Source organism: Cottoperca gobio, chromosome 4, assembly GCF_900634415.1.
Source record: "Cottoperca gobio chromosome 4, fCotGob3.1, whole genome shotgun sequence".
NCBI classification, from domain to species: Eukaryota; Metazoa; Chordata; class Actinopteri; order Perciformes; family Bovichtidae; genus Cottoperca; species Cottoperca gobio.
The window spans coordinates 21,233,907-21,256,641 of NC_041358.1; the positions used below are offsets into that span (position 1 = coordinate 21,233,907).

At 42.0% G+C, this 22,735-nt stretch overlaps 2 protein-coding genes across 3 annotated transcripts; one reads left to right on the forward strand and one right to left on the reverse strand.

Moving 5' to 3' along the window:
• The first annotated feature begins 165 nt into the window (after positions 1–165).
• On the forward strand, positions 166–10,564 carry prkaa2 (protein kinase, AMP-activated, alpha 2 catalytic subunit). The gene is made up of 10 exons (XM_029429478.1): positions 166–315; positions 1,905–2,046; positions 3,044–3,137; positions 4,027–4,171; positions 4,980–5,067; positions 5,362–5,586; positions 5,885–6,047; positions 6,174–6,512; positions 6,597–6,723; positions 7,111–10,564. Exons 1-10 carry the CDS (start codon positions 216–218, stop codon positions 7,359–7,361), a joined length of 1,674 nt encoding a protein of 557 aa, XP_029285338.1. The 5' UTR covers positions 166–215; the 3' UTR covers positions 7,362–10,564.
• On the reverse strand, positions 10,558–16,923 carry LOC115006881 (uncharacterized). 2 transcript variants are annotated; one of them, XM_029429480.1, is made up of 12 exons: positions 16,779–16,923; positions 15,152–15,311; positions 14,584–14,711; positions 14,471–14,505; positions 14,294–14,379; positions 13,567–13,601; positions 13,065–13,134; positions 12,830–12,901; positions 12,666–12,685; positions 12,391–12,424; positions 11,906–12,017; positions 10,558–11,817 (listed from the first exon to the last, which is right to left on the reverse strand). In XM_029429480.1, exons 2-11 carry the CDS (start codon positions 15,178–15,180, stop codon positions 11,921–11,923), a joined length of 606 nt encoding a protein of 201 aa, XP_029285340.1. In that variant the 5' UTR covers positions 15,181–15,311; positions 16,779–16,923; the 3' UTR covers positions 10,558–11,817; positions 11,906–11,920. The 2 variants fall into 2 exon arrangements, with proteins under 2 accessions (XP_029285340.1, XP_029285339.1); XM_029429479.1 differs by having other exon boundaries at positions 10,558–11,820.
• Between the last annotated feature and the right edge of the window lie 5,812 nt (positions 16,924–22,735).

Below are 22,735 nucleotides of genomic sequence, written 5' to 3' on the forward strand. Positions count from 1 at the left end.
ACAACAGCATATTTCCTCCAGAAAAGCAGTTACATGTTTCTGCTACAGTATTCACCATAAGCCCGACCGTGTGCGCTTAACGGGGTCGAGTGTTCGGTGCTTCTCCCCTTCCTCGCAGTTAGAAGTGCCCCGCCCCTCCGCGCGCCCCATAGGCAGGAACGCAGCACACCCGTCCGCACCGAGCCCAGCGAGCCCAGCCGTTGGTAACGGAGAAAATGGCAGAGCGGCAACAACAGAAACACGAAGGCAGGGTAAAAATCGGCCATTACATCCTCGGCGACACGCTCGGAGTGGGAACATTCGGGAAAGTGAAGAGTTAAGTCATGCTTTTGTGAATGTGTACGTTTGCGTGTTTCAGTTGGAGTAAATATGAAGTAGTCGCCGTGCTTTCCCCCCTCAACGGACTGTGTTGAACTTGCTGGTCAGTGAGCAGTTAGCGTAGCTGGGTGGTTTAACGGCCGCGATAAGGAGGGATTTAAAGCGTAATTATGCTCTGAGAATCCGCCAGCTTGAAAGTCAAATTCTTTCACGGAAGCCCCTATGTGGCGACTGTTATCAGCTATGTCAGGTGAAATTACCTGGAGGACAACAGCTATAAAGAGACGCACAGTCATACTCACATTAGTATGGTATAATAACGTTAAACAATGGGGAGTTTATGTTGTTCTTCTTACAGTAAAGGACGCCTGTAAAGCTTGCCTTAAACCCACTGTGTGTGCATAATGTTGTTAACTGACAAAATGTTTATAAGCGCTTTAGCTAGTCTGATATGTTATCCCATGCCAGCCAGTGTTAGCTTGTTAAGTGCCTATTAAGTCGAGACATTATTTTACAGGCGTAAAGTTTTAGTACTAGCCTGTTTATAAGATAGTATTTCAGTTTTCTTAGCTAGTCTTCGGACACTGCGTGACCTTGTGAGCTTTAAGTCACCCAGCCTGTTTCTTGTGTACACAGCTTGAGGGATGCTTTGGCTTAGCTGTCAAGTCAAGTCATGGCTACTTCTTAATCATTTTTACATCCTTGCAGTAGTAGAATCCAAGCAAAAATGCAGTCTAAATCCACATTGTTTTATTAACGAATTGAATCACATTTAGTTCATTATATTGGTTAAACATTTTTTTTAATTTGCGCGCACATCAGACTGCTTTAAATCCAGATAATGTAGACAATTAGAAATATGTCAGGACAGGTCAAGAGCCACATCATTATACAATAGACCTCCCCTCAATACAGTAAATAAATAAAAAAACAACAATAAAAAATCGACCACACAAAATTAGATGAAAAAACTAACCAATCAATAGACAGCAATCAATTAAAAACAAAGAATGCATAAGAAACAATAAAGAGATTAAAAAATATATATATATATATATATATATATATATATATATATATATATATATATATACAGGAGGTCAAGACATAATAAAAATTAGACATCATGATTTTTTATGTGATGACAATATCCTTTTAACGTTATCGTTATGAACGATTGAAGTAATTATTATATGGGAGTTAGAGCAGTTCATCCACCCTTTGCATTAATGCCCAATAACTGATGTTTGTAATCAAGCTGTTTGTAAGGGTTGCCAGCTACAACGACTTCAGACCCTCATGCAGGCCGATAGCTCCAACACCCTAAACAAAGGCATGGCCAGTAGATAAGGGCTGGAGGAAGGGGAAACTTAAAAAAATTCTTCATAATAATAATAATAATAATAATAATAATAATTTACTGTTATGTTGAAGCCTGCTGTGCAACAGATAATCCAAACCAAACAATAACCCATTACTAACTCTCTGCCTCCCTTTGTGCCACTGTCTTGTGTATGAGCCCCTATGTGTTTTGTTTTTTATCTGTGTGCTGTATCTGCTTCATATCTGTATTATTCTGTTTTCAGTCGGCGAGCATCAGTTGACAGGCCATAAAGTGGCTGTAAAGATCCTTAACAGACAGAAGATCCGCAGTCTCGATGTCGTTGGGAAGATCAAACGAGAGATCCAGAACCTCAAACTGTTCAGACACCCACACATTATCAAACTGTAAGTGGAGAAAGACGACACAGATTTTAAGACTCTCCGTGCTGACAGTGACACAGAGAGAAAACGCATATCTGTTCAATTAATGGCTGTTGTAATGTGGGCCTTCTGCTATGTTGTGTTCCCTCTGTTATGGCATGCTTTGGGTGTTCCTGTTTGTTTATTACAGCTACCTGCACTGTACTGAGCATGCCCACATGGCTCCCAGGAGGTAAAACACAGAAATGCCAATGCACACACACACTTCTGGTTCGTTCAAAGTGGCTGAAATCTCTACATGACTAAATCCTTGGACTCATCCAGGTGTCTTGGTCTTTTGTTTTTTCTCTTTGACCTTATGTTCCTTCTTTCTCTTTCCTTCTGTCTCACTGACCTCTTTCTCCTTGTCAGTCCATGTTTCTATGTCTCTCTCTAAACCATCTCTGTTCTGTGTTATTTTTAGGTTAGGGTTAGTCCACTGTCACTCTGTAAACTATTGCAGATATATGAGCGCTCAGGTCGTCAGCTTGAGTGCTGTGGAACACTCTGTCACAAACACTGGCACAAACATACATTTATTTTAGGCACATGCACAGTATGCTTACATGGAGCCTGGACTGAGCAAAGCAGACTCCATGTGATATATTGGCCCTGTTTGTAAAACCAGCATGAAATTAAATGAAATAGAATAAATATCTAAACGTGCGTGTGTGCGTGCGTGTGTGTATTTGTTTGTGTTTATTTCTCCCATGATGGAATGAAGTAGATTGTGATGAAGTACAGAATCTCCTGAGAGCAACCATTCATGAGATTGGGTCTGCATTTTAATAAGCCTGACCTTTTATGAAATACGTACATCTCAGCTTTACTGCATTTGTTTCTGTATTATAATTCTGTGCATGCTTTGAAGTAAATAAATATTGGTATGTTTATAGTTGTATTACATTTTTAGGCTAGGATATAAAAGAGGTGTTAATGTACTGTACGCTCATGTCAATACAAACATACGTTTGTGTTTTAGGTATCAGGTGATAAGTACACCCACAGATTTCTTCATGGTCATGGAGTATGTGTCTGGAGGTGAGCTGTTTGACTACATCTGCAAACATGGACGGGTAAGACATCTTATTATTTAATTGTCATGTTGTCATGTAATGCTGTTTTTTTCTTTATTTGTTTTTATAATTTTGTATTTGTGTCTATAGGAAAATGAGATGCTATAACCTTTTCAATAAATTCATATCATATGAACAGTGATGGCGTTGCGAATCAGTGTCTTTAAATCCCAATTACAGGATTGTTCTTTTATTTGGCAGGTGAGGTGACCAGGTAAGACTGATGTTGGTGTTTCCTTGGCGATCATAAACACACTACTAAATGCTACTATTTGTATTTTTTTATGTTACAATATAAATACTTTTATTAAGTATAAGTTGGATGAGCGTATTTGTTTTCTTTCAGAAGTTTCTGAATTTATATATATATATATGTCTATAGAGACATCATAATGGTATCTAAACCGCCGTTAGCCCCATCACTTTAACTTTTAAAAGAACTTTTTCCTGCTTGAACTACTGTTGTAGACTTCCCGATGTAAAGTAGTTTGACAACAGTTCCCACACACCATCACTGCTCTTCACCTTTCTGTCAATGTTTATTGGAACACCTGCTTTACTCACCTTTAACATTAACATGATTTTTGAGATTTAAAGATTCAACACACACAAAGACACACACACACACACCACACACACACACATACAAACTATGAAATCTAAACAGCGTGTTCAAAACAGACACTGACTGCTATATAGAGATAACTTCGTCTCGGGACTGACTGTCTTTATTCTTAAAAGAATAATCCTACTTGAACTTCACCTGGGCCCTGAGCCATATCAAGCTCATGTACAACCCTAAACACGATACATTTGCTCTAAACAAGACTCCATATTATCAGAGAAATACTCACAGTCCAATCACGTGCATTCATATTGTGTCTTTCAGGTGGAGGACACAGAAGCTCGCCGTCTATTCCAGCAGATTATCTCAGCTGTGGACTACTGCCACAGGCACATGGTGGTCCACAGAGACCTCAAACCTGAGAACGTCCTGCTAGATGCCAGCAAGAACGCCAAGATAGCTGACTTTGGTAAGATCCTGAGAGAACGGTTACAGTTTCAGGCAGAGACAGAGACAGAAGGATTGGCTTGGCAGAAGAATTGTTAGGAAGAGAGAAAGCATAACACAATATGTTCATGGGGGAATAAGAAAGACAAAGAGGCAGAGTATGTGTGAAATCACCACCTTGCACCTGTTAACCTCATTAATAAAGGAAAATTAATTTCTCACTGAGCACAGTTTCTTATCGTTTGTGGCATAATTATTCTAGCTGATTGGTTAAGAGACTGTGCCTGATGCAACACGACCACGAAAGACGGAAATATTTTTACAAACGAGGGCCCTTGTGCACAGCAGGGTGTGAGTTCTGGAGAGAGGTCCCCTAGCAACGGCCAGGTCTCATATCATTTCTGGCAGGAAGCCTTGAGGCCCAGTGTCATCTGATACTGAAGGATTTGTGGGGGTTTACAGTGAAGTGTTTTGGCTGAGAGCAACAGACACTGGAGAGCAGTGAGAGGGAGCGTTAAAGGAACAGGGATGAAAGATAAAGGGAAGGTCAGCACATCACAGAGCCTCTGGTGTTTAGCGTTTGGCTGAAGCCCTGGCAGGCAGAGACAGGCTCATCCAATTAGATGAGCTTTGTGTTTAAAACTTAGAGTCTTGGCGGGTAAATGAAGATAAAGGTATCAGTGATGTCCACAGGGTGTAACTCTCACCCTCCCTGTGCTGGCCCATGTTCAATTGAACCAAATCAATAACAATACTATAATAATAGAGGATTGTTTCATCAGTCTGTGTTACTGTCAGAGTAAAGACTGAAGTGTGTTAATAACCAACAGGTCTGTCAAACATGATGTCAGATGGGGAGTTCTTACGGACGAGCTGTGGCTCACCCAACTACGCTGCTCCAGAGGTCATCTCAGGAAGGTGTGTGTGTGTCAGTGTGATCACATCTATAATCAAGGATACATTGATTTATTCATTTTTTTATTTCATGCCAAACATTCGGCCCCTCCCACATGGGATTTAAAGACACCACTGTTTTACATCTTCTGGTCTTGCATATACAAAACATGTGGAAAAAGAAAAGAAGCACAAACAAGCAAAACAAAAGATCATTAGTGCCGTTCTAAAAGCAATAAATAAAACGTGAACAAAATCTGTCAATATAAATATATACACGTTTGTTTGTTACGTGTCACATCTTGTCGTCTCTGTCAGGCTCTATGCAGGCCCAGAGGTGGATATCTGGAGCTGCGGGGTGATCCTGTACGCCCTGCTGTGCGGCACTCTGCCCTTTGATGATGACCACGTCCCCACGCTGTTTAAGAAGATCAGAGGAGGCGTCTTTTATATGCCAGAGTACCTGGCTCGTCCTGTGGCCTCGCTGCTCATGTTCATGCTGCAGGTGGACCCTCTGAAGAGAGCCACCATCAAAGACATCAGGTGCCCTCGACCGAGTCCACTTTTATCTGCTGTTGATTTTTGCCATGTTAAATCTTTAAAGTGCTCCTTCGGCTTCAGTCGCTGTACTGTGCTGAAGATTGCCGCCCGTCTTAGTGCCCTCTCTCTTTAAAGGTCCCCCATCTCAAGTGTCATTACACAAACAGCCTTCTGTGTTTGACAACAGATTGACTTTATGCAAGTTTAAATGTCATACGGGGACTGAGATGAATCGCTAACCCATATCACCTTTAGGTTTGGTTTTGTGATAACTTTGACTCATTATTCTCTCCTCTGTTAGGGAAGATGAGTGGTTCAAGCAGGACCTGCCAGGCTACCTGTTCCCTGAGGACCCATCATACGATGCTTCAGTCCTAGATGAAGAGGCCGTCAGGGAAGTTTGTGAGAAGTTTGAATGCACTGAGACAGAGTTTGTGTCCAGCCTTTACAGCAGTAATCCACAGGTACACAACACACAATCACAAGTTTAGAACATAGGAGTTGTTGTAGGTTTCAATTACCTGAAAGTTTGTCCTTAGTATTTGTGATTTTAGTCTTCAATTGACTTTCCATCCTCCCTGTCCATGCAGGATCATCTGGCAGTAGCCTATCACCTTATAATAGACAACCGGCGCATCATGACTCAGGCCAACGAGTTTTACTTGGCCTCCAGTCCTCCCCAGGGCTCCTTCATAGAAGAGGGCATGCCGCTGCCCCCCGGGGTTAAAGCCCACCCAGAGAGGATGCCTCCGCTCCTGGCTGACAGTCCCAAGTCTCGTTGTCCTCTGGACGCTCTCAACACTACTCGGCCCAAACCCCTGGCAGTGAAGAAGGCAAAGTGGCACCTGGGTATCAGGAGTCAGAGCAGACCCTATGATATCATGGCTGAAGTGTACAGGGCTATGAGACAACTCAGCTTTGACTGGAAGGTAATAGGATATGTCTTACACATACTGCATATATACAATATATACATAGGTCTACATACAAACTACATTGTACATGTGTTGTAGGTGGTGAACCCATATCACCTGCGAGTGCGGAGGAAGAATCCAGTGACGGGAAACTTGGTGAAAATGAGCCTGCAGCTGTACCAGGTGGACAACAGATCTTACCTGCTCGACTTCAAGAGCATCGATGGTTAGTGACAGACAAAACTCATTTCACAGCATTTCTAATTTGCAATAATACAAACACAAATTGTAAAGAAAATTTGTATCATAAAACATTGTTTCCACTCTGATGCATTTGCAATGCCACAACTATGCAATTCAATTTGTCTGCCCTAATTTCATGGCTCTTAAATCGGCTTTGGCTGAGTTGGTAGAGTTGGAACAGCTGAGGTTGTGTTTATGCAGATTAAGTGTCAGAGTGCACTTTTGGTACTTGTTTTATCATAAAATTGCACTTACGTTGCAGCCTGCGCAGGCCACTTCTTTCAAAAATAAATAAAAATGAAAGCACAAAAAGCATTGTTTCATCAGTCACTTTAGCCCTTCCATGTATGTCTGCTCATGTGACCCCCAGATGACATCATCGAGGCGGCAGGCTTTAAATCGGGTTCGTCCACTCCTCAAAGGTCGGGCTCCACAGCCGGCCTCCACAGACCCAGACTGAGCATCGACTTGGCGAGCCCTGCGATTGATCTGCCCCAGCTCAGCTCCTCTCTGCCGGGCTCCCTGTCCGGTAGCTCCCCTCTATTCACCCCACGACAGGGATCACACACCATGGACTTCTTTGAAATGTGTGCCAGTCTGATCACCACACTGGCACGCTGAGACCTGTCCACTCCTGACCTCGCTGTAACCTGGATGTCAGTGGGGTTTTTAAGCCAATTGCTGATCCGGGATGTAGGGAGTGTAGATGTTCGGCGGGACTTCCTCTTTCTGTCTCCTCTCCGTCTCTGTTCCAGTTGCGTTTAACTGGAACTGTGAATGCCTGTCAGCTCAGATTAAGGAGACATAGAGAGGAAGCCTTTTTCAGAAAGGCAGATAAATAGCTTATTTTGGGTTATTTTGACACAGTCCTTGAGTCAGAGCCTTGGAGTTTAAACCTCCAGCTTATGAAAACTGATCCTGAGATCTATGAACTGGTGGAGGCCAGCAAAGTGAGAGGCATCAGGTCACAGTTTACAGTCGTGTCGGAGTCAGAATAGGTCAAGTTAACTCACTCCTCCCACAAATACCTTCAATCTATTATCAACTGCTGAAATGTCATCGCCCAACATATTACTGAATGGAGGGAAACCCTGCTGAGTTTGCCCCAGACACTGATCGGAGTACAGTTTTGCTTCTTAAATGTGTGTTCTGAGGGAAGGTTGTAAAATCCTAATTCAGGTTATATATTATGTGGTTTGTAAAGAAAAGGCTTCTGTTATTCATGTATATTATATTTATATTACAATCATATTACGTAGCTGAGGAGGTTGGCAAAGGTATACCAAATATCAGACTTTATACACCATAAAGAAGATGATTATTATTTAGATATCAGATCCATATTTATTTTTGAAAGATTATTTTTTAGACACTATAGTTATATTATTTAGGCACAGAATCAACACAGAGTTTTATCCTGATTTTTAATAGATTGTAGAAGATTAATGAACCTCGAGAGACAGCAGGGTGATAATACTCTGCGTGGCACTGACTGTTGACGCTCAGACACACACCATCTCGTATGACTTTTTACAACCACCATATTATCGGACTACTTATTCGTCTTAGTTATGGACCATCTCGTTGTATTTCAAAGATGCTGCGCATATCATACACATCTCTGCTATTTATTTTCCATCTCAACCATCACGTTATAAATTCAATAACTGTCACACACACACACACACACACACACACACACACACACACACACACACACACACAGAGACTCTCCACTTCAGTTAACAAGTGACAAGTTGAGCAACTGTTAATATGCCGCTCACTCATGCGTGTACAGAATGCAATTAAAACAATATCAGGGCGACAGACATGGCAGTCAGTCACGTACACATTAGGCTGCAGAAGACAGAAGCCATGTGCTGTTTGTGATGGAGAGTGTATGAATCTTTAGGGCTACAATTATTATTCTTTTTCTCTTTTCTTTCTTCCGCCTTAAGCCTTTTAAAATGAGAAAAATGTCCATCAGAAATTAGAGCCTAAATTGAGGCCTTAAAATTGATTTTCTCTGCAAATGTTATTTACCTGATAAATTACTTCAATAGTCAATCAATTTTCAAAATTGCTACTAATCATATTCGCCGTAATAAAGTTAACTAGCCCTGTGTCCGTGTGCGGGGAAAGATAATGAGGTGATGATGATAATCGATAAAAGAGGAAGATGACAAATCCATGTGAGCCGGTGTGTGTCTGCTGCAGGACAGTTCAAGCCACAGAAACCTTCCTCCAGCTGCCTTAAAGAATGCAACACAGTCATTCTGCGCATGTGTTTATGGAGAGTGTGTGCATGGGCCAGTGTGTGTAGTGGAGATCACGTGTGTAGAGTGTGTCACATGATCGTCATGTTTCCTTACTGACTTTGTTGGGAGGATCTTTGCAGTGCTTGGTGTTTTGGAGCTTTGGTCTTTAGCCGTGTCTTCTGTTGAGTCTGCACTCATTTGCAGATTTAGTGTTTTGTCACATCACACTCTGGTTGAGGTTTATAAAGCTTTACTGTACCTGTTGTTTCTGGTCCTATGTTTTATGATGAATGCTATTACTTTTATAAGTGTTCTGCATTGTCTTGTCTCGTATGTTTTCAAAATCATTTCTGACTGAAGTGAAAGCTGGAGCTGCTCAGATCAATCAAACTCCCGTCTGTCTTTCTCTGGGTCGGGGTGGGGGGGGGGGGTACAAAAGACAAACTCCAAAATGGCCAATCTTTAATATATTCTCATGTTGTATTTATCATTGTTGTCACAGGCTTGGGGCAAAGAGTTGAGATTTATGATAAAAGTGACATGAATAGAATATGTTTAAGAGATATGGGATAACGTGTTGGAGGTTCACACACAGCGGTGCAGACTGGGACTAATCAACCAGCTACGCTTTTATTTGAGTACTTAGTTGGACATAGTTTGTTCTAGTGTGTTACTCCGCTTCTGAATCATCATCGTCTGCATTGAGTTTGAAGTGGAGTCAGATTGCCTTATGAGAACATTGTGAAGGCTTCTGGTTGAAACAGTGAAAGCCACATTCTGGTTCCTCTGCTGAAACCCTTTATTACATGTATTCTGTTTCTATGTCCTGCGTAGGGTGGCCTTTCCTCTGTCACATACACCACTGAATATACCTTGATGCACACATGCCACTGTGCACACAGCTTTGTAAACGCTGATCCATGTTCTTCAGTCAAACCTCTGTATTACTCTATTGCTGTGTCTTAAATGACTGGTGTGTAGTGAGCTACTTTGGTCACATCGGGATTACATCCGGCCGCTATGCATCCATTCCTGATCCTGCTGCACGTGACAACAATATCAAATATTGATCAAAGAATTGTCTTGGAGAGGTCATGGGTCGTGTTAAAAAAAACTCCTCCTATAACCAGTATTTACTGTCCGATGTAGTACTGTACCATTACAACTGTATGCAACTACCAGTGGCATGTTAGTCATGTAAACTCTAATCTAATCTGTGTTTAGAGCTGGGGAACACATGCCGGGGGGACTAATCTAATACAGACCGAGTACTTCAGCAGCAAGGTCGTGCTCTCTGTCGATCTGTGCTGGGGTTCTTATGATAAGTGTAACCTTGAATACCCCAGTGTGTGTGTGTGTGTGTGTGTGTGTGTGCACACTGGTTATCATGAAATAATGTGTATAAGTGTGTGTGTGGATGTCACAGTGTGTTTCAACCGTCTCTCCCTGTCTCTGTCTGATTGGGGTTTGAATTTCTCTTGTTATGCACTGCATGATATTGTTGTTATGATTTGCACTTTAATGAGTATTTATTGAAAAACAATAAACAAACATATAAAAGGAAAATGTTTTTGTCCTAAAGGCTTTGTCAATTTTACACACCCATCACAGAGGATTAGTTTGTATGTTTTTTTTCCAGACAAAAATGCACCCTAAGATGTCGACAACAATATTTTACTTGAAAATGACCTCAGGTGATCATCACACCACATTGTCTTTCTGTAACACTTGTTATTCATCAGCTTGAAGGAAAGTCGCAGAAGAAAGGCGGCACATAAACGTGACACCTGCCAGACATCCGCTCCATAAAAATGTAAGAAAGAAAATAAAGTTTATGGATTATGCTTCCCTCCAGAAGGTGCAACTATGACTGATACATAGCAATTGGTACGAGCAGAATTCTTAAATTGCATATTTCAGATTACGCTCCACGTTTGTCGTTTATTGGTACGCCATTAAAGATAATTATACTTAATATGCTAAAAACACATTTAAATACTATGACGTGAGCAGTTACATACGCACTTCCACAATCTATAATGATCTTTAGTAAAATAAGGAGAGTAAATAAAAGTAGAAATAGACACTCATGTACAAAAAAATAAAAAATACAAACACTTGGAAAAAACTGAGTAAATGTTGAAAGTGGTCTTGAAGTCCTATAGATGTGCATGCGGTAGGAAATTAAGGAACACAGATCACATCATTTGTGGGTTAGCTGAAACTTAAATAAGTCTTTGTTCATTTGTAAGTTTATCAGCTATAATGCTATTCACTTCTTTGCTACCAACACTGTAAACGGGTAACAAGTGTATCAGACACTAACTAACCCTTGTGGGTTTGTGGTCGATCCTGAGAAACAACCTGGCAGAAGAAAAGGCTGCTGATTACTGGGAACATGATTGAAACAATTTCCCCTGTTTTTTTTTTACTGCCTGTGTATTTTCTCAGGATTGTGTCTCAACCTGATAAAAACCCTGGTCTGAGAAACATATACATTTTCCATTGTGCTCCCCTTATTTCCACCACTTTAAATAGATGTTTGGTATTTGCACAATGTAAATCCTTTTCCTGGGATCAGCAGCTCAGCTTGGTCCAAGATTCAGAGTCATTCAGAGCCACCAGGTAAACTGTCCCCTCTCTGGTTTCACATGGAGTTCATCGGAAAAAAAATCTCCTTATGTTGCTCCTCTTCATCATCATAACGATCCATAAACGCAGTCACCAGGTAAGTAAGGTCATAGTGAAGAAGATGAAGTTATAGTCACAGTATACGGTGACTAACACGGGTCATGGACTCTGCTTGGCTGCTTTTTGTCCTGCTGTTACAAACAGAAAACACATTGTGTCACTATGTGAAGAGCACGGTAGTGTAGTGAAGAGAGAGTCCAGGTGATTCCTCCTTACCTTGTTTTATGATAATTACTCCAGTGTCAGGTCGGCATACAGGTCCGGAGGAGGTAAAATGAGCATAACATTAGGATCAAAATCTATCTCCTGTGTTGAGCTAGCTTCAGGCCTGTGGAAGAACACATTTAAAATAAATCATAAATCATCAATCTTCCACCGCCTCCCAGAAACTGTTTTACAGTATGTAGGTGCAGCCATGTTGGTTACTGTGCCAGCAGGGACAAAAGAGGCGTGATCTCATTTTGACCATGAATATGACACCATTGACAAATGTGAAAAGCACATTATGAAGAATGAACTCATTCTGTCCTACCAGCACACAAGCCGACTCGACTTCCTGGTAGAAGAAGAGTCTTTTCATGCTCAGCAACACATTCCAAAAGGAAAAAGGGAAGGACATTGTTCTGCCTACAGGTTGCACAATATGTTGTATGTGTGTGTGTGTGTGTGTGTGTGTGTGTGTGTTTTATAACTCTACTCACACGAGAACTTCTTCCTCCTTCACAGCGACAGGACCTGAGATACAGAATACTTTGGCATTTAGTTTCACAAATCGAATAATCAAACGCATCACTGGCTTTATAAAGTGAACGGATGGATTAATGGATTCTTCAATGATTGACCTAATGCTATTAAGTATTCACAATAAACTTTATAAAATGGAATGATAATATTGCAACCAATATATATATAATTGATACAAGAGCATATAGTTTTTCTATATTTTAGGATCAGAGATTTTTCAGTCAAAACTTACTTGTCTCTGGATCAGGGCTGCTGTAAGAAAGAAGGAAAAGCAAAAATGAAAATCGCATGCATGTTTGAGTGTGTGCGAGTGTGTGTGTGTGTGTGTGTGTGTGTGTGTGTGTGTGTGTGTGTGTGTGTGTACAGCAGGTGCACAGGTTTATGAATCATGCCTACCTGGCAGCTGGCTCCACAGGTTTTGGTGAATGGAAAAATGTGGCCAACTTCTGAAGTGCTTCATGTCTTGCTCTGATAAAAAAAAAAGAAGACAAATAAATACAGATGGACTGTATATGCGTGTGTGTGTGTGTGTGTGTGTGTGTGTGTGTGTGAGTGTGTATGTGTGTGTGTGTGTGTGTGTGTGTGTGTGTGTGTGTGTGTGTGTGTGTGCGAGAGGATCAGGTTAACTCACTTCACATGGGTGCCATCTGCGCTGATGTCACTTTGACTGTGCTGGTGGTTTATGCTAAGGTCTTTGTTTACTAAAAAGATAAACGAGACAGTTACGTGTAATACGCTTTCACAACACACACCTATTGATTTAATTATACCATAATTACACAGGTATTGTTGCAGAAGTCACCAAACCTTGGACTTGTCGTAACACACTTGAATAGTTAACATCTTCCTGTTTACACAAACAACCTGCTCATCTAGTGAGGGAGGGACTCAACATGGAAAGTGTGCAAGGAGACTTGCAGCTGGTCTTTAATCATGTTTAGTGCTGAAAAGATGATTTCAGTATCTTTGAACATGATACAAATTCAAGATGTTTCTAGTATCGCTTCTCTATTGTTTATGCACAATTCCATCAAGATAACACATACAGGCGTGTCCAACTGTGTTGTCACACTATGCTTTTCATATCAGTGTCAACAGTTATCAATAAAATGAGCTGGTTTTGAATGTCTTACCTATATATGGCACTGAGAGTGTCCTGGTGTGGCCTCTGCAGAGGACAAGACAAGACAAAGCATTGGTATAAAAAACAACAACGTATTAGGTCTCGGCCTGTTCGTTACATGTTTTGTGTTGTGTTTGTACTTCCTGTTTTATTTTGTTAATTACCTTTTCTCTGTTGTTTCTACTTCCTACCCCCAGGTGTTCCCAATCTGTTCGTTAGTGTCCTCACCTGTGCCTCGTTGTTCCCTCTCACTTCTTGGTGTATATAGTCTGTGTTTTGTTTGTCTCTCGTTGCCAGTTCGTCTTCGTACTTTGATGTCAAGAGTTCTAGCGTTAGTGCCGTCTTCCTGTTTCCCAAGTGTTTGATTCCCCGGCTTCCTCGACCCCGTTACCGTGACCTGATTCTGTCTCTGCCTGATCCTTGTCTGCTGTGCTGCTGCACTGAATGTCTACCTGTGTACAGAACCTGTTTCTGTGACTCGACTCCGCTCCTGGATTATCCCTGCATGCTTTGTATGATCAACTGCTTATGCGCGTACCATCGCCACTACAAAGTTTCAGTAAAGACTATTTCCATTGATCTGCCTCTGAGTCGTGCTATTGAGTCCCGCCCTCCTGTCTTGATCGTACCGTTACACAACGCTTCGTCCCCATCAACTAATCAGAGATCACTGTCGATGCTACTGAGAGGTCTCTATCTCAAAAACTAGTGTAAATCAAAAGCTAACTTGGACTTACATTGGAAGCCAGTGGATCTGCAGTGTCAGGGGGAGGAGAGATAGGTTCGTCATCGTCACCGGTCCACTCCTCACTGTCATCTGAGACTGAACATGTCAACATCGACATCAAACTGATGCCCGATAAGTTCAACACACAGTATACTGTCATCATGATTAAGAACAGGAAGATACTTACAACTTTCCGCTGACATTGGGTAGTGGTTTGAGGCACTGAGAAAACAGAAACAGCTATAAGTCATCCTTTTAACACAACAGTGTAAGAAGGAATGAGGAAGTGTGCTCACATACCTGCTCCCCGTTCTGGTAACCTCCTCCTCGATAACGTTATTGTTGCTCCTGCGAGTGATTGCTGCCTCTTCCCAGCTCCAACATCTCCTTGATGTCCAGCTCCACATGATCCACTGCAATATGCCCGTCTGGAACACACTCACAGTCAGTGGTGCGGCCCCCAATCAAGGATTGTAATTGTTTGTTTGTGCTTGTTGTCAGAAGCATTTCATTCGTTCATTCTAAATTCACAGAATTAAATTGTGCTTGCGTTGTTGTGTAATGTTAAATGCATTACATTTGTGTAGCATATCAGCCCGGGAGCATTGGATCTCCTTTTCTGTTAGTAGTTTTGTTTGTTGTGTCAAAATATCACATCAATACCAACTATGAAAATGGCCGAGTGTAATCTTTTTATTTTATCCGGCTCTGACTGCAGCAAGTCTTCTGTGCAAACCCTTTTATCCAGTTAGCTGTGAATAAGGGAGGTGCACAAATACTAATAGGACTCTTTCTTTGTGCATCCTTTTACCTTCCATGTGAACACATGGCCAATGATAACACAAGAGTTGTTTTTCTTTTCACTCACAATTGTTGCTGCTGTCCCTGGCCAGCCATTTCCCTTTGGGACAGTTGGTTGTTCGGATGATGCTGATGATGTCCCCGCTGTTGGCGGGCAGATCGTTCTTACGTCCCTTGGTCGTCACAGTCACTTTTGCCTCGTACATGGCGTCCTCATGTCCTGTGATCTAACAAATACAGTGGCAGGTTAACATCACACACTCATATATGCACACACACACACTCATATATACACACACGCACACGCATATATACACACGCACACTCATATATGCACGCACGCACACTCGTATATGCACACTCATATATACACACACGCACACTCATATATGCACGCACGCACACTCGTATATGCACACACGCACACTCATATATGCACACACGCACACTCATATATGCACACACGCACACTCATATATACACACTCATATATGCACGCACACTCATATATGTACACTCATATATGTACACTCATATATGTACACTCATATATGTACACTCATATATGTACACTCATATATGCACACTCATATATGCACACACGCACGCACACTCATATATGCACACACGCACGCACACTCATATATGCACACACGCACGCACACTCATATATGCACACACGCACACTCATATATGCACACTCATATATGCACATTCATATATGCGCACACACACACACACACACACACACACACACACACACACACACACACACACACACACACACACACACACACACACACACACACACACACACAGAGAGAGGGCCAGCATTAAAAAGTGGGCCTTGAGTTTGACGTGTGCTATAGAGAGTATAATAAACATGACACACTTTTTAATAAACCTTTTTTTTTACAGCAGATGTTCTTCACATTGTCACAGCAGGAAAAGCACAGGTGTTATTAATAACATTAACAATGGCAGCTTTCCACTTAGGGGAGGACGTGCTGTCTCACTAGAAGAGCTGACTGGGGCACTTAATGGAACTGAGCTATAGTTAAAAAGGGGCTTCATATTTAATGACACAAAATTCCTACTACATCGTGGAATGTATAGTTTGCAATATGCTGACACTGTTAGTATTTAAACCAAATATTTTTGTTCAATATTTTCTCTTGTTTGAACTAATTATTTTGTCTCCTGAAGGAAATATATGGCTCATTAGCTGCTAAATGCTCAACTATGTTTACCAGATAGTCGCTAACTGTGTCTGTCTGCAGTTTGGTGCGGAGCAGGGAGTGTGTGCAGGGCTTTCTTTGCTCAAAACAAAAAATGACACTATGAGAGCGGTGAGAGTGAACCAGAACAGTGAAGTTGCAGGCCGGACAGATAAGTTAAAAGATTCAATAATAAGTTGTATGATAATTCTCTGTATCCTGGAGAAAGTCATGTTGTTCTGTGACGATATGATTATAGTATATCGCAGAATAAAGAATAGTCTGTCGCTCGTCTGTCAGACAAAATCAACAATGCTTAAACATTCCATTTAAGCCAGCTCACGTTGCTCAGCTCAAGTTTTCCACCGAGAGGAATGAATCCTGACAGGTTTGTATGCCAAGACATATACCCCACCCTTCCCCCGCTGCTTGTTCACCTCCCATACCTCATTTCTCCGTCAAAACAACATCACTCACTTTGAATTTCTTCTTCATCTCATTCATCTTCTTTTCCCTTTCTTTCTGCTCTTTCTTTTCCCTTTCTTGTTTCTCCTTTAGCTCCTTCTTCTCCTTCTCCAGTCGCTGCTTCTCTTTCTTTTTCAGCTCTTTCTCATCCGGCCCTTCTGCGGCGACGGCGACGGCTTTCTTGTCGTTCCTGCACAGGAGAGAATGAGGGGATATCGTGGTGTTTGAAGGGGACTCCTCGCGACACATTTAAATAGGCAGAAGAGATTATGAGCAAAACAAAGGCAGCGCAAACTCTCTCATTGCCAACAGTGTCTGGGTGAAAACAAGATGAAAAGAGAAATGGGTAAAAAGGTGCTTACTTGCCAAACTTGCCCATCTTGCCCTTCTCTGCATTCTGTAAACAAGCACAAAGAGATGAGGCTTGATTTGCTTCACAGTAGAATCTCTAACAGATAAGCAACACTTATCTTCTTCTATCTTTTAAAAGTGACAAGCGACAGTGAAGTGCATTTTCACAAAGCTACTTACTACTGTTTCCTGTTGTGCCTCAGCGTATGGATCTGTGGATAACACAGTGAAAGAGGTGCAAACGTGTTTTAAAACAATCCTCAAGATACACAAGAAAACACTGTTTATGTATGGATGTTGGTATTGTGGTTTGCCCTTCTGTCATTTCAATTCAAGGATGAATGTTAAAACTCCAAATGTGAATCTTTAGAATTGAATTTAGTTACATGTCATCTAGCCAAATACATGAAGATGATGTGTTAGTTTGATGAGTGATTTAGATATGTTATCGGTGTGACCGTGACTGATCATATCTGGTGTTCAGAATGTCTCATAGCTAACGTGAGACTTACTCTTTGGTGGTCCTTTGCGTTTCTTGCCACCGTCACTCTTTCCTTTCTTTTTGGGGGAAGACATGGTGATGTCCTCATAGACATTTTCTGTACTCTCATATACATCGTTGTCGACTTCATCTTTGCTTCTGGGTGAATTAAAGGGAAGGAATCAAACACGGTTCTCAGAGATGAACGAGCATGTGTAAGCAGAGAGAGGAGGGAGACTCGTGTGTATTACCCTGGGGATCCCTGAGAGATAGGGACGGAGGATTCTGGGAGTTGATTATCTTGGTATTCGTCTCCAAGCGCTGGTGCTGCGTGGACCTCAGCTTCCGGAGGAGTTATCCCGTTACTGTAAAACTCTGGCACGTGCTGTCCATCTGGAGTATCTGGACCCGTGTACTCCCCATTCCTGTCTGACACCGGCAGCTCTGGAGAATAAGCATCTGAGGTCACATCGTCAAACTCTGGGGTGTCCGTCTCTGAGAATTCTGGAGGAGCAGGGATCTCTGTAGATGACGGGGGAAACAACATAACAATATTAGGGAGTGGGGGGGGTTGAATTTGGTTGCACAAAGTTATAAGTGTAACAAACCACACCATTACCTTTCAGAGGAGGAGGAGGGATGAATTCACTCAGGTTGACAGAGGGAGGTCTGCGTGACTCTGGGAGGTCTGGGAGGAGCTTCTTGGGTGGAGGAGGTGGAATCTCCAACAGCTCTGGGACACCGCTGGACCCCTCCTCAGTGATACCCTCCAACAATGGAGAGGCTTGCCCTGCAAAGAAGGACATCATGTTAATAGATGAGTGTATCTTGATTAGAATCTTATTGTCGACCACCACCTGTGGCTAATTTCTTAGATATGTTCTGGTTTCACAAAGTCTCATATTCAAATTTGACAGACATTTAACATTTAAACAATGCAGGGAAGTTTCCAAACACAGAAAGGGAGAGAAGGCAAGAGTCAAGAATTTGATTTGTGAGGAGACCAAACCAGTCGAACGCTCTGTGGAAGTTGTTGTGATGTAACTCTGCAGAGCATAGATAATGCAAGAGCAAGTGACGAGTCAGAACAACCTAATGACATACATCAGACCTCACTTAACAAATCTTAGTCTGTCTGTTATTTTAAAGTGAAAGTACACATTTGTTTATAGCACTCTGTCCTAGAAAGGTAAATATAATTAAATTACACCATAAATTATAAAGATGACAATAATTTGGACTTTTATTCATTTTGAATTGAAAAAATGATTTTCCACTCAGAGTAAGCATAACATATACAACTGTATTACTTTAATGTGATACGTGACAACAGACCTAATGAAATGCTAAACAGCATGAGGTTGTTGTTGATACGTGCGTGAACATCGACATGTGCAATTAATACGCTCTGTGTAAATGAAGCCACTGTCAACACAGCAGCAGACTCACTTCTCATCTTCTCATTAAACTGTTTGTCTCTGCAGCTCTCTGTCACAATGATGGACATGCTCCTGACATTGTTCCTCCTCTCTTTCATTGCTGACATACCTGTGCAGCTCTGCCCCGCCTGCTGCTCAGTTGTTTGTGTTACAAAAAAGGAATGTCAGGGCTGCTCTCGTGTGTGTGTGTGCGTGTGTGTGTGTGTGTGTTGTGCGTGTGGTGTGTGTGTGTATCTTTAAAAGCTGCTTCTCCAAACTAACACCTGAGGCAATCCTCGGGCATAAACCATACTATACATATCAGATTTGATGTATATTTGTAACCCTACACTAACAAAGGGTGTTCTGTAGCGGCACAGTGTGCCCTGATGATGAGATAAGCTGGTGTGTACTTCATGTTCAGGTAAACAAATAAATAATAAAAACTCAGAAATGAATAAAAGTCCACATGAAAACAAGAAGCAGAGAGGAGAAGAACGTTACAGTGATTAACTCAGACTTACTGTGGTCAAAGCCGTTAACTGGTTTCGGTGGGCGGGCGTTTCCCTCATAATCAATGAGTGGGATGTCAACGAGAGAAAGAGTGGGACTCGGGGGACGCTCTTCAGGGGGTGGGGTGATGGAGTAGAATGGGGTGGGCTTTGTCGCTGGGCTGAAATAAGAAGAAGGCATTATAATACCGTACAATAATAGTGGACTAAATACTACAAATTAACTGTAAATATTGCCATACCCTCCATCACTTAAACAATGCTTCACACATTTTGTTACAGAACTGTGTTTCTGCATTGATAAAGTTGGGTGGTATTTACCTGGTCTTTCTGCGTGCCTTCTCCAGAGCATTGAAGATCCTCTGGTCACACGGAGACATCCTTTTCCCTGGGCTCATGTCCTCCGCCCTGGAGAGGGCTGAGAGGGCAGAGATGGAGCGCTCAGCTTTGGGAGACGATGGAGTGGATGCGGGGTCTGTTACAGGTGGAGGAGGCATCTCCACTGCAGTTATATTTACAGCCTCTATAGCGTCCTCAGCTGCGACCTCAGGCTCAGGAGGGGATGGAGAGGGAGTGGAGGCCACTGGTGAAGGACCAGAGATGTCAAATCCGGGTGGAGGGGTTGGGGCAGCACTGGGTGGATTTGGAATTATTTCATTTTGACTGGCAGGCCTGTAAACAAACTGGGCAGGAGTTTCCATCTCAAGTGGAGTTTCACTGTCTAAGGTTGGCACTTCAAGTGCTGGGAAATCAGGAATAAAGGTAGAAGGTGGGGTGAATTCTGGAGAGGCAGGGATAGTGGAGGGCGGGGTAATTTCCACTGCAGCAGATGAGTCAGGTAAGGTGGGGATGTTTGGTAGAAGGAACTTTGGTGCAGAGATTTCAGGCTCTGGTGGTACATCAACAAAGTCAGAATGTAGTGGGATAAGTGGAGGAGGTCCAGAAATATCTGAGCTGGGGGTGTCTAGGATGAGATCTGCTGGGACCTCCACTGAATTTGTCTTTGTTGTCTTCTTGAAACCCATCAAGCCCTTCTTCTTTGGTATTGTGGCTGTAGGTGGAGGCGTGGCTGGCACCAGCTCCTCAGTGCTCCTCTTATGAGGTACAGGAAGCAGCGGGAGCTTCTTCTCTTTCTTCTGCTTCTGATCTGCTGATTTGTCTTCAAGTTTCGCTTTGCTTCCTTTTATTGTCTTGTCTTTACCTTTTTTCGGCTTCCCTTCACTCTTGTCTTTTCCCTTAGAGTTAATCTGGATGAGAGGCTTTTTGCTCTCCTTCTTGTCCTCCTTGAAGATCACTCTGGGGGCGTTCGCTGTCTTCGCTTCCAGGCTGTGGTTGATGGAAGTGAGCAGGGAGGGGCGTGCTCCTGCAGGGAGGAAGTAAGAGGGGCTTGTGGGAGGGGCGGGAAGGGGCGCAACCTTTGGTTTCTCTGGGAGAACAGGTTTGATCTTGGGTTGCTTCAGGAGGAGTTTGTCCTCCTGGAACTTGGCCCTCAAGGCCTTAAAGTCCAGTGTCTCCACCTGGTAAAAGGATCACACAATGCATTGGCTACGGTACAATACTCCTTTCAGGCAAATACAGAAAGTATATGTTCAACTGAGATCCCAAAAATATGTGTCACTTGCTGTACAAGATAGTGTGACTGATGAAGAATGAAATCATGGCAATGTATCATCGTTCACAGCACAATGATGCTTTTGTTTTTAACCATTTACATAACTACCAGTCTTTCTGTTTAGAGAGAAAGTAGGCAGACCTGATTTGTAGTGATCAGCCTGAATCAGGAGGATTTCAACACACACACACGCACGCACACGCACACACACGACATTGGAGGCCTATATTTGTACAATAAATAGTTGCTATTCGCTTAGTGACAGCTTACTATAAATATTATTAAATTACAATATTATTATTCAAGTAATGTAATGTAATTATAATATGAGTAAATATTAGTTAACTTCTAAACATTTAGATGATGTCAGTATGACAGGAAGCAGACTTACACCTGTTAACACAATATAAAAACATCACAATAATAAAACAAATAGTTTCGTTTCAATGTAATAAATCATCGTTAAACACACTTTGCGAAATGATTTGAAGATATTAAAGGACAACATACCTGATCCATTGTGTGTTTAAATTATCCACCGAAACGACAAAATCCTTCTTAGTCAAGTAAGTTAACTCCAGCGTGTTCCTTCATCAGCTTCTCATTATGATTATGATTCCGATGAAGATACACCATTAACAAAAACTTCCAACGCTTATATCGACCCGTCCCAACTGGGTGCGCGTTTCTCCTCTGCGCTGATCGAGACTAGTGTGCGTCCCATGCGCACAGGAGATGGTTTCAGTGGAGGAATGAGGTTTAGTAGCAATACTGACACTCATCTTTAAAAACCGCCCATCTCGTCAAACGGGTCTGTCTCCGGTTGAGTTTAACGCGACACACTGACTCTCAACAGCTCTTGGATTGTTTTTTTTTTGTGTGTTTACCTTCAGGAATGTCGCCCGGCTGGCACTGCGTGAGTCATGAAGTCGTGAAGCTGGAGTTGTTGTTTCTTAAAACGGTTACATTTCTACTGTGATTGTGTTCATACAGCAAGCCCTGAATCTTAACAAAAGAAGAAGTGTGTGTTTGTCTCTATGTAATATATCATTAGATGCATTGTGTGTTGTCTTTAGCTTAAGTTGAATCTTGAAAGTAAACATAGAGGAAAAGGAAACAACATTCAGGTCAACATTCCAGGTTTGTTACACTGAAAACCAAAGTATTTAAGCAGGCATTTGCGATATGACATAAATACACCTGCGACAGACATACAGCCTTCATAGCCGAGTTATATTATTGCCAATCTGAGTTTGTACTGAGAGGTGTGTCAGAGACTGAGCAGCTCAAGAGCTTAGACCTCATAACACAAACGGCTGCTTTTCATTCTATTACTTACAGGCCTGTTTCCCTGATTATCTATAATATATAGGTAGACTAAAACTGTTTTAAACTGGACATGAGATGCCATTTATACTTAAAGGGCCAGTTCACCCTGCAGAGTCTAGTCTAGCACCATAACAATACACTGGGGGTGAACTGAACTTCATTTGTGGGATTTACTGTATTGAAAATAAAGAATGAAACTGCAACTTTCCAAATGTACAATCCACAGACTTCACTGTTGACTGTTTTCACAAGAGAGATAGTCACAA